Source organism: Anastrepha obliqua, chromosome 3 (assembly GCF_027943255.1).
Source record: "Anastrepha obliqua isolate idAnaObli1 chromosome 3, idAnaObli1_1.0, whole genome shotgun sequence".
Taxonomy (NCBI): Eukaryota; Metazoa; Arthropoda; class Insecta; order Diptera; family Tephritidae; genus Anastrepha; species Anastrepha obliqua.
The window spans coordinates 32,583,291-32,598,054 of NC_072894.1; the positions used below are offsets into that span (position 1 = coordinate 32,583,291).

Below are 14,764 nucleotides of genomic sequence, written 5' to 3' on the forward strand. Positions count from 1 at the left end.
TCCCGCAGTTGATGACTGAGTTACCAAATCTACTCGCCCCAGTGACTTTTGTGGACTTCGTAGAAAACGCAGAATGGCACATAGAAGCTCGCTCCTGAATCTAGCTCATGATTAGTATTGATGTGTGGCTGGCTCCCCGATTCGTTAATGGGTTTCAGTCGCAAGAATTCACCTGGAGCACGTAGGCAAGTGCCAGACTCAAATTGGGAGCTATTGTCGGTGGTGAAGTTGTTGCTAACTGTTGCAGTTTGAGCAGAACGGAGCGTAAATGGTGCCTGGAAAACTTGTCAATAATAATCAATCAATATCTGAGATGATCGATCATTGGAATTTCAGTAAGATTAAGATGCACATGATTGAATCAGGAGCCAGGCACAGCAATATGCTTGGGTACGAGATGATTTTGACACTGATTTTTCCATTGCACCTTTTTTGATGCCAATCCAGATATATTTCTGCTTACGAGTACACGCAGGATGGGAAACCCCACGAACAGATTCGAATGCTACTCCCCGTAACTTTTTAGGGGTGAAAAGCCTTATTACACTGAATATGTCGCAAAATATTACTAATTTACCGTCAACAAACAGAAGTTGTAACTTTAAGCAGGTAGTATTGCTACTAGACAGATTCTGAAGCGTTTTTTCATCTTGCTGAATGCTTTGGGCACTCAGGGTGGTGCAACTAATGGTTCTTATTCTCGAAAGAGCGTCGAAAGCATATACCAGAGGCTTACTATCCATCTTGATGATTAATTGACGTCCTAGGAAATAATTTTAGGGCTGCAAAAATAACCAACAGTTCCCTGTCACATTGAGCTAAGGTTCCTTGCCAACTGGCTTCCAGGTGCCATGCTCGAACTGATGCAACTACGTCCTATAGCTGAGTCGGGGGCATCAGTTGTGAGAATGAGCGAAGTAGTTGAAGAAAGGTACGCCATACTACTCTTCTTGCATTTTTCCAAAGTCACATAAAAGTTCCTCATAAAAAACCATTTGCCCTTCGGAGCCGGCTTAAAACTGTAGATCCCTCCATTTGTGGAACAACATCAAGGTGTACACTACAAATAGGAGGAGGAGCTCGGATAAACACCTGACAGAAGTGTACGCGTCGACTATTTATTTATCTATTCTTTCGAAGCTTACTCAGAGATGCTCTTTTCGATAATAATTGCTCTAATCGAATGCGTTGAGCAGTGACTGTAGTTCGGAGCCCTTTGACACATTCGCGGTAATTATTAACCATCCCCAAGAATCGGCGAAGATTAGTGAACGTTTTTTGGGAAGTGGTAAAATGGAGCTTTATAACCATTTTTGTTGATGGTATAACCTAATACGTCACCGTCTCCTTCGCCCACTCGCACTTGCTGGGATTAAGAGTTAGCTTGTTTTCACGCGAAAAGGAACACGTTTGCTTCAGATGCTGAATATATTCTCATAGGACTCAGATTCCACCACGAGGTCATCAATGTAGCAGCCGACAAAGTAGAGGTCTCTCAAATGCCATCCAAGTGGTGTTGAAAGGTCTAAGTGGCCTTGCGAAGTCTCCAAGAACTCGGAAAAAATGGACGCCTTTTCGATTCCTTCTGGAGCGACAAGGATGTGATGATACGCTCCGTGAAAAAACTGGAACGAACCCTCAGGATTGCGTAGCAATCAAGAATTGTCTGCGCATTGAGTTGACTAAAATCGCCAGCGGGACGTCAACTTCCCAGCTTTTTGAATACTACATATGAATAGGACTAAATCAGCTGCTGCTAGATGGTCGTATGACAGCAAGGTCACCAAGTAGCTTGAAGCCATTCTTCGCCACCTTGAGCTTGTCACCGGATAACCTGCGTACTCGTTCCACTACTGGTGGTAGTAAGAGATTGCTGGTCTCCAGTGAAAATGTCGTACTTTCTTATCTCAGTAAGTGCTCGAGGTGTTGAAAGGGACGTAAGTGGATCAATAAGTCGACGTGTCTTGAGGTCTATTGGTAGTGCGTAGTAAGCTATGGAAACAACCCCAACGATGCTTGACGAAGACCAGTGGTTGGTGCCCAAATATGTGGATGCTGCTTGAACTTCCTGCATATAGCTTGAACCCTGAAATTCCAGTTTGTGCTTGACAACGGCTCGAGGTAACATTGACTCGATAGAGCCAGAGTCAACAAGGATGGGAATGGGAAGGCTCGTCGTGAAAATGCGTGCGATACTCCTTACCGGGTCGTACATGGTGATTACTGTCGCCAAATGCCTGTACTAATTGGTGGCAACTTTGTTGGATTCCCTGTACATTGGAAGGTCTGAATCAGCAGTGTTGGAAGTTGCTCTCTCGATACCACTAAGTCTTTGTTCGGGAGAGTTTCTGCCGTTCAAGTTCAAATGCGTCTAGGGACCCTGGATACTAGCAGATATGTTACGAGAGATGGAGTGATTTTCCATGGCGTTGTCAGCAGCTTCAGCTTGTTCATCAAGTGTGCTGAGGTTTTGAAGGGCTTTGAGAAGTTTGCACGCGATGCCCAGTATCATAATCAGCTATTTGCTGTGAAAAGCTCTTGCGATGCTCTAGTGCGGGGAGAGTTTATTTAACTGGCGATCAACTAAATCCCTGAAGCGTTTGATAAGGTTTGCCCATAGGTGTGGTGTGGTGGAGGGTTCTCTAAGTATTTTAGGTTTCATGCTGTCACCATTCCTTATGTTACCTGTGGCGGACTGTGCGAATTTGCGAATGAATCAAATCCCATGATCACTGGTCATATATATATATATAATTGGCGTTTACACTCTTTTTGGTTGTTTGCCCGAGCTCGTCCCCCTATTTGTGGCGTGAGCCGCGGTGCTTGTGCTGCGGTGAGGTGGCCAGTCTATTTTGCCTGTCGCGAACTGGCGAGCGACTAAGAGTCACTTTTTTAAGTATAGATGTGTGTAATGACACGCGGATAAAAGTGGAATTAGTACCTCGCACTAATTACGGAAATTGAGCTGTTTCCTCAAATATAAAATCCACGGCCTTAATTAAATTATATTTAGTATTTGTTGGATTATAAAATTAAAACAGTGAGTACAACAAACTGTTTCTTATCCTTCTCACTAAAAAATGCATTTATAGAGTTAGAGTAACGGCTCATAACAACCGTTTACTTTATCAATGCCGCCAGAAAGGGACATTTTTGGCAGTTCTTGTGGCGACGCTCTGTGGTCAAACCCCCACAATTCATGACAGAGTTGCCACACATTGCGGTTGCTTTTTAATTTCTTCTTCGGTTTGGAAGCTAACTACAGAAATTGGTGTGCGTATTTGCTATGCTAATAAATGAATGACATAAATATCATATTTGTCGGACGCACTAAAACAGTTTTGTTGGCGTTTTATGAGTGCGCTAGCTAAGTACTCGGCAATTTGTTAGTTCAAATTCCGCTTCAGAGTGCTCAATTCCATGCAGTTTTCATGATGTAAAATTTAACCCTGAATAACCATGTGGTCATTACTGTTCGCAGTGATGGGCGTTAGCTGATATGAACTGCAGTTTTTTTTAGATTTTTTTAATGAGAACAAAAAACTAGGGGAGTTTTATTTTCGAATAATATTCGAATAAACATTATTCGAATAAAACGAATAATACTATTCGTTTCAAATAATTCGAATAGTTCATTATTCGAATACCTTACTATTCGAATACCTCACTATTCGAATACCTTACTATTCGAATACCTCACTATTCGAATAGTTTACTATTCGAATACCTTACTATTCGAATACCTTACTATTCGAATACCTCACTATTCGAATAGTTTACTATTCGAATACCTCACTATTCGAATACCTTACTATTCGAATACCTTACTATTCGAATACCTTACTATTCGAATACCTCACTATTCGAATACCTCACTATTCGAATACCTTGGATTGATGCGCAAATGCATGTGTGTATGTATCTATGTATGTATGTAATTTCAAAAAATTACGCTATAGAAGAAATTAAATAAAAATATCACTTACTTTTTGTTGCTAATGTGTGTACAACAGATGCATGACAACAACAACAGATACATGACATATGTATGTATATGTACATGTACCTACCCTGCTGAGTGGTCAATAGTAGGTAGATATTTCTTTGTATATTTAGTTATGAGACACTATTTGTAATAAATAATTATCATAGTAAATGGTTTTTGAAGTATTTATGTACGTATGCTTTTGCTAAAGGCAAAATACCTTAACGCTCTTCCTTTTAAAGTAAACAATTTTTTTTAATTCGATAATAAAATATATATTATTTATTTCTCTTAAAAAGAAGTCTAAAATAGATTACGTATTTCAGTGTCACATGAAATTTATTGCCTAAAATGTCCATCTTATAATTCTCATCGCCAGTTACCTAAGCGTATGCATGGTCGTAGGACTGTCTGCACTCGTTTATCGGGCTTAGGTCAGTCAGTAGCAGGTAGAGTATATGAGTATATGTATGTGCATATAATAGTACTGCGAAAAGCAAAAAAACCTAAAAGAAAATAATTTCATGCCTCAAGCAAGAGTAGTCCGCTAATCTAAGTAAATATTTACCAAAATATGAAACAAAAACAAAGCGCCTACAAAATAAAAAGTAGGTAGTATTTTCATTTAACACGTTCCCTCTCCGCTGCGCCACATATGCTTCAGTAAACGTGCGCCTGATAAGCACTGATACGTTCCTGAGCCATATGTGCGTCAGGGGGTATATGAACCACATGTGTTTCATGAACGTGCAGAAGCAAAAATGTCCCTCATGTACCATATGTGTTTCAGGTAGAAATACCCTACATCCGTTTGTTTTTAATTATTATTATTACTAAAGCTATCCTATGACTACAAAAAAACAAATTATTCAAAAAACCCTGTTGGACTTGTCGGTCAATTTTGCATTTTTGTATTGCGACAGGGAACGTGTTAATATAAGCCTTTGCGTGGTTTTTGAATTTGCATACATAGGTACATGCACTTGTACAGAAACCGATTAGTAGTCCGCTTATCTAAGTAAATATTTACCAAAAATATTCGAATAGTGAAGTATTCAAATAGTAAGGTATTCGAATAGTAAGGTATTCGAATAGTAAGGTATTCGAATAGTAAGGTATTCGAATAGTAAGGTATTCGAATAGTAAGGTATTCGAATAGTTAGGTATTCGAATAGTAAGGTATTCGAATAGTAAGGTATTCGAATAGTAAGGTATTCGAATAGTAAGGTATTCGAATAGTGAAGTATTCGAATAGCATTATTCCAATAAACGAATAAAAAATTCGAATAAATATTATTCGAATTACGAATACCTCTCGAATAAAAGATTTTCGAATAGTCCCACCCCTACAAAAAACGCTTATTATTTATTATTTCTCAATTTGACTTGAATGTTTAAAAAATATTTGAAAATTGGGAAAAATGTCTGAATACGTTTACTGCATCACCTTCAATATCTTCACTTCATTATCTTACAGGGTCCGCCACTCGAAGTGTAATCAATTAAAAAGGCCATAAATTTGGAAAATTACTTTTATACAATTGTGTGAAAATTGTGTGTGAAAATAATACAAAATTATGAATCAATTTACTTTTGCTCGATATCACCACCTTTTGCCTTGACTATGGCCTTAAGACGGTCTAGAAACGAATCGCAGGATGCCCGAATGTTAGGTTAGATTATGTTGATCGGGCTGGCTGAAAGCCATCACATAGGCCTATTGGTCCTTAGTTGTACCAGATGGAACTTGACCCTTACTTTTCCTTGTAATTGGCTTCTTAAAATAGGCCTGCGTCCTTTGTTAATCTAAGTAGGCCCTGAAGCCCTAACTCCGAGAGACATTCTAACCTCTCATATTGTCGAGCTCCTAGACATTTAAGGGGTTAGGGGTAGTCAGAGGCCCGAAAAAGTGATGATTTTCACGAATTTTTTTTTGCTACTTAATTAATTTATTTAACAAAAATAAAAACATAGCATAAAAACATAATGTTTTAACTTGACCACCAAAATTTCAAAAAAAAAAAAAATTAATGCAAAAGTTATCGCTGTTTGTGTGAAGCCCGTTTCTCCAGAAGTCCCTTGCGGTGAACATCACAAGTCCTTGCAGATTCATCTAAAACCAATCGGATGAGAAAAATTATTTTTATTGATAGATAATCTCGAGCCGGATCGAAGCTTTTTTTTTTCAAAATGAACAAAATGGGGGCCTCAGAAAATTTTTTCCAGATTTTAGAAAAAAAAACCAACAGTTAATTGTTAAAAAAAATCGAAATTTTTGAAAAAAATCCTTCTATATTCCACGAGTTTTTTATGTTTTTCAAAAGCAGTTTACATTTTATTGAAATCTACGAAGCGGTTTTTAAGTTACAGTGTTCACCAGTTTGAAAAACATAGTTTTGAGAAAAACGCATTTAAAGTTTTGCTATCGGCTCCGGAGCGGCCGAGCGCCCTTTGTTAATTGTTGAATAACTTGAAAAGTATTTGTCGGATTCACTTCAAATTTTTACACAATATTTTTAAAACATTATACTTTAAGAAAATGCAAAAAAAAATCGATTTTTTGAAAATTCTGACTACCCCTAACCCCTTAATTCGGGTTACAGCTAATGCAGGACAAGAACATAGAAGGTCCTCAAGAGTTTCCCTCTCTTGTAGTTCATCGCAAAATCTGCAGCTATCATAGTTTGCAATTCCCTTCTTGTATGCAAATGTGATTCATCAAGTTTTCCTTGAATACATGTGTTCAAATTTGGAAAAAGTTATTTAACAATCTATTCGAGTTTTATTTAAAAATTACAATTTTTTTCAATATTGGCCGCAGTTTGTAAATTTCGGTTATTTATTGTGTCTAATAAACCAGTAAAAGATTGTTTCCATTAATACTACATTTCTGCATACTCTTATTCAACTAAGCTGCGTTAACAGTTGTAGTGTTGTGAATTAAAACCCGTTGCGATGCCCCCTGGGGCCACAAATCTCGGGGATAACAGGTTTGCCCTGCTATCTTCGAGCAGCAGACCAAAACGAAAGAAAGCTGAATCAACCAAACTCGAAATCTATCCAGAACTACCTACCGTCAAAAAAGATGATCCGAAATACATCACAATTAATTCTTTGGATGATAATAAACCGCTGAGTTCTCTTTCATGCTTCGCTGTACACAAAGGTATTTTAGCCATAAGTAAGGAAATTAACAACATCACTGAGCTTCGCGATGGAAGCTTGGTATTACTCGTCAAAAACTTTAAAATTGCGGAAAAGTTTCTCGCTGCTAAATCTCTACCAGGAGTGTGTGAAATTAAAGCCAAACTACACGACAAACTCAACTGTGTAAAAGGAACCATATTTGCGCCATTTCTTTCTAATGTGACAGATGATGATATTATTGAAGGACTTAAGCCACATGGAGTTACATCTATATATAAATTTGTAAAAACAACAAACGGTGTATCAAACCCTACTGGGTGCATTCTTTTGTCTTTTGATAAATATAAATTACCGGAAAAAATTGAAGTTGCCTGGAGAATTCTGTCCGTCCGTCCGTATATTCCAAACCCCATGAGATGTAAGTCCTGCCAAAAATTTGGACATACAAATAAATTTAGCAAAGGTCTTCCAGTTTGTGCTGTTTGTAGTTTCCCCCCACATGATCTAAGCGAATGCATTAGAATATTGTGCGCTAATTGCGCGGGTGATCACCCATCCCACTCTAACATTTGCCCCAAATTCCAGCAAAACAAAGAAATTCTTAAAATAAAAACCCTCGAAAAATGCACTATGCGCGAAGCAGTTAAAAAATATAAAGATCAAATCTCTATCCCTCACATCCCATCATCATTCGCTAATGTTATCAAATCAACAGCTCCAATATCCAAAAACTTATCATTAACAGAAAACTACACCAACAATACAATTTCTAACTTAACATCAACAAAAAACAACGCTAAAAATACAAATCGTACAAACAATAACTTCACAATGCAAACTGACTATAATTCTGACTTTGCTAATATTATTAACACAAATATCGACTTAGCTTCCACATCTACTAATAACGATTCAATCTCCACAAACAACTTCACAAAACAATATACTAATACGGAATTCGCTAATGTAATAAACACAAATATCGATTTAACTTCCGATTCTACCAACAACAATACTACTCTCCCCATCTCTCAAAACTTTAACTTCCATCCATCCTCTCCATTCACTTCTTACAATCATACAACAACTAACGAAACAAACACAGAAAATATAACTAACACCAACTATGATAACTCCGATAACAGTTCTGCAAACATTCTCTCACGTTTTACAAACACTATCTCTTCTCATCGCTCAATTATTAATTCTTCCATCTCAACAGCTGACTCATCTGATAACATTCTTCCTCGCAACACACCGCACACTTAGGGTAGATTCACACTATGGTGCCGATCACGGTTCGTTCTCGGTCTAGTCTCGGTTCGGTAAAATCTTTCGACATCTACATTTGTGTTCTTACATCGGTCCAGTCGCGATTCATCGTTCGTTGAAAATGAAAATGAAATTGAAATTTTTTTCAATTCTCCAATAGGTTGCTATTGTCGAAAGACTGAACCGAGAACGCAACGTTATTCACACTATCAGTACAAGTCGCGGCAGGTCGATCACGCTCCAGCAAAATATTCTTCGAACTTGATCGATGCTGGAGTGTGACTGTACCGAAACTTGAACAGCACGGATAGTGTGAATACAGTCATTGTTTTTCGTTTGTGAATATTTTACCGGACCGAGACTGGACCGAGACTGGACCGAGAGCGGACCGTGATCGGCATCATAGTGTGAATCCGGCCTTATAATACTTCCATGGACATATCTAACTCCTAATAACAGCATTACAACAAACACAACTTTTTTATTATTATTATTATTATTTTTTTTTTTTTTTCTCATTCTTATGTTAGCTTTATTACAATGGAATATCAACGGTTATTATAATAATTATATTGATTTAGAATTGCTTATTAAAACATACAACCCTTCAATTATTCTTCTTAACGAAACCCATCTTCCATACAAGTCCGTTCCTTATGCCCCAAAGGCTTACATTTGTTATTGCCACAACTTAATTCAAAATACGACAAGTAAACAGGGTGTCGCTATTCTGATTAAAAAAAATATACCGCATAAATGCCATCCCCTCCCATCCCTCATCGCTTCTTTATCATTAGAAATATTTTCTCCCAACAAAATTACGGTCATCTGTGCATACGCCCCTCCTGACCAACACTTTACAGCAAATGATTTCAATAACCTCTTTCCAACATCAACACACCCATTTATCTTAGCAGGAGATTTCAATGCGTGGAGCCCTTTTTGGGGGTCGAATTTTGCAAACGGAAGGGGTCGAATAATTGAAGACTCAGTTCTTTCTTCAAACCTAACTGTCCTTAATGACGGTTCGCCCACTCACTTTTCTACGCACAAAACATTTACCCACATTGACATCACTCTCTGTTCGACTACACTTTCTACTAGCTCTACCTGGAACCTTATACATGATTTACATAGCAGCGATCATTTCCCAATAATCACAAAAATCCAACTGAACACTTCCCGCATCGTCTTCCGGCCAAGAATTAAGTACGTTACAGACTCCGGTAATTGGTTAGAATTCAGAAATGCTTGCGAAATCGGTAACAGTTCACGTCCAATTTCTACTAATGTAAATCAAGAGACCTCACATATACATAAAATCATTAGATCCGCAGCCAACCTTGCCATCCCACAATCATCCAGCAAGCCTATCAAACCGGCCCCATTATGGTGGAACGATCTCCTTTCAACTCTAAGGCAAGAAAAACAAAAAGCATGGCACGATTACAAACGGTCGCGATCATCGTTAACTTTGATCCAGTACAAAAGGGCAAATGCTATTTTTCGTTGCAAAGCAAAAATTGCTAAATCTGATTGCTTTCGAAAATTTACAAACAGTATCAACTCTTCATCGAATACTAAGAAAATATGGGCTGATATAAAAAGATTGACAGGGACACCTTCAAGTCCTACAATTTCTGCTCTTGATTCCTCCCGTGGCACTCTTCTATCTCCTCAGGATATAGCCCAAGAGTTTGCCATCCATTTCTCTTCAACTTCTTCTGACGCCAGCTTCCAGCCCGATTTCATAGCCGCTAAAGAACTGCAACTAACCTCTGGCCGTTCACTACGTTTGCCCCTTTCAAAAGCTGCCGAGTACCTAGAAACAGACATTACGTATCTTGAATTTTCTTCCGCCCTGTCTTTAGTAAAAGGGAAAACCCCGGGTAGAGATAGAATTTCCTATCCCATGATCAAGCAACTTCCATTGTCCATCATTTCCCGTCTTCTCCAATTATATAATCGCATCTTTACTGTTGGTATTTACCCCCAAGTTTGGAAAACTAGCTCTCTTACCCCCATTCTTAAAGCTGGAAAACCTCCTCTAGATATCTGCAGTTATCGTCCAATTTCCCTGCTACCCTGTTTAGGGAAGTTATTAGAAAAAATTATTGCTGCTAGACTTTCCTGGTATGTTTATACTAAAGGTCTTATTCATCACAGCCAAGTCGGATTCAAAGTTCAAAAACGGTTTGAGATAGAAAATTAATAAAAATAATTTTGATTGATATTTTTCTGATTGGTTGTTTTGATTTTATTCAACGAGGCATAGCAACGGATGCCGGGTATTGTAATATTATGGTTATTAATAAAAAAATTATTTTCTATGAAATTACTGTTTGTAATTCTTTTATATACATATCCTAAATCCCTCAAAACTACTTCTAGGCGAGCGGGGCCGCGGGTTAAAGCTTATATACATATAAATTCAAACAAAATTTCTCTAGCAAACTGAGTATCAACAAACTCAAACTGCACTTACACTCAAACCATCAATCACTAGCTTTCAAACTGTTCAAAACAGCTGTTTTTGTTTACTGCGTGATATATGTACATACATATTTATGAAAGCATGTGTTAATAATTTCCAAAATAATCGAGAGGAGTGCGTTTATAAATTACTGGAAATGTCAGATCTTAAGATACTTTTGGAGTTTAGGTGAATAAAATTGTTGCATATACGTTGATGTAAAAGAAAAAATGTTGATATGTTTGTGTGCTTACAGTGCAGGTGCTGAACTGCTATTTGGAAACATTAAGAGCCGGCAAGTAACATTGGCGGGCAATGAAAAATGTGTGTTTATATTTGCGATTTTTGTTTTCGAATTAATGGAATTACTCATTTCAGGGACTATACGCAAACTGCTCAAGTGGATGCACGCCAACATTCTGACAGAGCGGCCAGAATTATTCATTCAAGATGATTCAGTGTAAGTGGCTGTAGCAATTAGATTGAAAATATGATTGTGTAGCTTTATTTATGTGTGAATTAGTAAATATGCTTCTTCAAAATAGTGCAAACTAAGAGCTCTGCTTTTCATATTATTGTAGGCGGCCTGGCATTTTGGTGCTAGTGAACGACACCGATTGGGAATTGCTTGTAAGTGTTTTCTAAATATGATAGTACCAACCGCCCTGTTCTATCATTGTTGGTTCCCACTTTATATTTTATTGATATTTATGCATACCATTTGCTTCTAGGGTGAACTAGAATATGAGATACAACCTAATGACAACATTTTATTCATCTCCACTCTGCATGGAGGGTAGATACTGACTGCCACCTACGTTGCTGTAGTATTTATTTTATTACAATATACTTTAACTTTTTTATTAAAATTACATCTTAGGCTGTTGTTGTATTATTTTATCAGGCCTTGCCGGGCACGGTGAAGTCAGCGGTCGTTGTCGTCAATCTCATTTAAAGGTAGGTCTGATGTAACATGATGTTTCAACGGTGTGGGTCCGAAGGGAGAGTGCTGCCGGGTGAGGGGCTTAAGGTGGCATGTTAAAAGGTGGTTAGTATCTTTTCGGGTACCTTCGTATGCTGGACATATGTTGAGTATGTGGGGGTCGTCTCTGGATAGGTGGGAATATCTTGAACGTAATCAGATATTTAAAAAGCATTTTTATGATGGTAAAAAACTACCGATGAATGCCGTTTATAGCCTGCGTATATATGATACTATGGGTCCAGTGGTTCTCGTGTAAAGTTGAGCGTGGGTTGTTTTTGTTGTGTTTGTAGCAGCATAAACATTCCCCATACTTACATACGGTGAATGCTGCTGGAGTGACAGTCCATGGCCGGATATAAATCCGGGTCGTTTCGGTAACGTAGAACCGACTGTCGTGGAAACGGGTGGGTTTTCTAAACTTTTGATTTGATTATAGCATTGCTTTAAAGTACTATTAAAAAAAATCTGGCGCCATATTTTGTCTGCAGAGTGTGAAAAGCATTTATAAAAAACGAGGTTATTTATTTATTTATTTAGACACATAAAATTAGCATAGCGCAAATTGCGTGGGTACAACAAACTTTTTCTCCTAACGCAGAATGGCACGTTGAAGCTTTGAAACACATTCGCGGTAATTATTAATCATCCCCAGGAATCGGCGAAGATTAGTGAACGTTTTTTGGGAAGTGGTAAAATGGAGCTTTATAACCATTTTTGTTGATGGTATAACCTAAGTACGCTACCGTCTCCTTCGCCCATCCACAATTGCTGGGATTAAGAGTAAGCTTTTTTTCAGGCGGAAAGAATAATGTTTGCTCCAGATGCTCAGCATCCTATGTTCCTCATAGGACTCAGATTCCACCATGAGGTCATCAATGTAGAAGCCGACAAAGTAGAGGTCTCAATTGCTATCCATGTGGTGTTGAAAGGTCTGAGTGGCCTTGCGAAGTCTCCAAGAACTTGAAAAAAAGGACGCCTTTTCGATTCCTTCTGGAGCGACAAGGATGTGATGATACGCTCCGTGAAAAAACTGGAACGAACCCTCAGGAAAGAATTGTCTGCGCATTGAGTTGTGTAAAATCGCCAGCGGTACGTCAACTTCCCAGCTTTTTGGGTACTATATGAATAGGACTAAATCAGCTGCTGCTAGATGGTCGTATGACAGCAAGGTCACCAAGTAGCTTGAAGCCATTCTAAGCCACCTTGAGCTTGTCACCGGATAACCTGCGTACTCGTTCCACTACTGGTGGTAGTAAGAGATTCCAGTGAAAATGTCGTACTTTCTTATCTCAGTAAGTGGTCGAGGTGTTGAAAGGGACCTAAGTGGATCATTAAGTCGACGTGTCTTGAGGTCTATTAGTAGCCCGTACTAAGCTATGGAATGAACCCCAACGATGCTTGACGAAGACCAGTGGTTGGTGCCCATATATGTGGATGCTGGTTGAACTTCCAGCATATAGCTTGATCCCTGAAATTCCAGTTTGTGCTTGACAACGGCTCGAGGTAACACTGACTCGATAGAGCCTGAGTCAACAAGGATGGGAATGGGAAGGCTCGTCGTGAAAATGCGTGCGATACTCCTTACCGGGCCGTACATGGTGATTACTGTCGCCAAATGCCTGTACTAATTGGTGGCACCTTTGTTGGATTCCCTGTACAGTGGAAGGTCTGAAACAGCAGTGTTGGAAGTGGCTCTCTAGAAACCACTAAGTCTTTGCTCGGGAAGTTTCTGCCGTCCAAGTTCAAATGCGTCTAGGGACTCTGGGCTGCGGGCTGACCCTGCATACTGGCAGACATGTTACGAGAGATGGAGTGATTTTCCATGGCGTTATCAGCAGCTTCAACTTGTTCACCAAGTGTGCTGTGGTTTTGAAGGGCTTTGAGAAGTTTGCACGCGATGCCCAGTATCATAATCAGTTATTTGCTGCGAAAAGCTCTTCCGATGCTCTAGTGCGGGGAGAGTTTATATAACTGGCGATCAAGTAAATCCCTGAAGCGTTTGATAAGGTTTGCCCATAGGTGTGGTGTGGTGGTGGTGCCCTGACAATATAGGAGGCTTCTCTAAGTATTTTAGGTTTCATGCTGTCGATATTGCTTATGTTACGTGTGGCGGACTGTGATTCAATGCGAATGAATCAAATCTCATGATCACTGGTCATACATATGTATGTATATAATTGGCTTTTACACTCTTTTTGGTTGTTTGCCCGAGCTCGTTTGCCCATATTTGTGGCGTGTGCCGCAGTGCTTGTGCTGCGGTGAGGTGGCCAGTCTATTTTGACTGTCGCGAACTGGCGAGCGACCACGAGTCACTTTCTTACATATACAAGATGTGTGTAATGACACGCGAATAAACGTGGAATTAGTACCTCGCACTAACGTAATCCACAGTGATCTCGCCCGGATCATTTGGCCTCTGGTGACGCTACAGCATGCTTGTCCAGCAGGCTTATATGCGTGCTTGTCGGGTGCTTGACGCTAATATCTAAAATTTTTGATTTTCATCATGCAAAAGCCGACAACAAGTATGTGTGACACGACGACACCCGACTGCACTAACACACACAAAGCGCAGTCGAAGCATGCTGGACCGTCACCAGAGGCCAATTAATTACGGAAATTGAGCTGTTTTCCTCAAATATAAAACCCACGGCCTTAATTAAATTATATTTAGTATTTGTTGGATTATAAAATTAAAACAGTGAGTACAACAAAATGTTTCTTATCCTTCTCACTAAAAAATGCACTTATAGAGTTAGAGTAACGGCTCATAACAACCGTTTACTTTATCAATGCCGCCAGAAAGTGACATTTTTGGCAGCTCTTGTGGCGACGCTCTGTGGTCAAACCGCCACAGTTCATGACAGAGCTGCCACACATGCGGTTGCCGTTTATTTTCCTC

General features: G+C 39.0%; 1 protein-coding gene across 1 annotated transcript; it reads left to right on the forward strand.

The window, feature by feature from the left end:
- Positions 1-10,794: 10,794 nt before the first annotated feature.
- LOC129241057 (ubiquitin-related modifier 1 homolog) lies at positions 10,795-11,749 on the forward strand. The gene is made up of 5 exons (XM_054877204.1): positions 10,795-11,066; positions 11,134-11,201; positions 11,256-11,337; positions 11,459-11,507; positions 11,609-11,749. Exons 1-5 carry the CDS (start codon positions 10,972-10,974, stop codon positions 11,675-11,677), a joined length of 363 nt encoding a protein of 120 aa, XP_054733179.1. The 5' UTR covers positions 10,795-10,971; the 3' UTR covers positions 11,678-11,749.
- Positions 11,750-14,764: the final 3,015 nt, after the last annotated feature.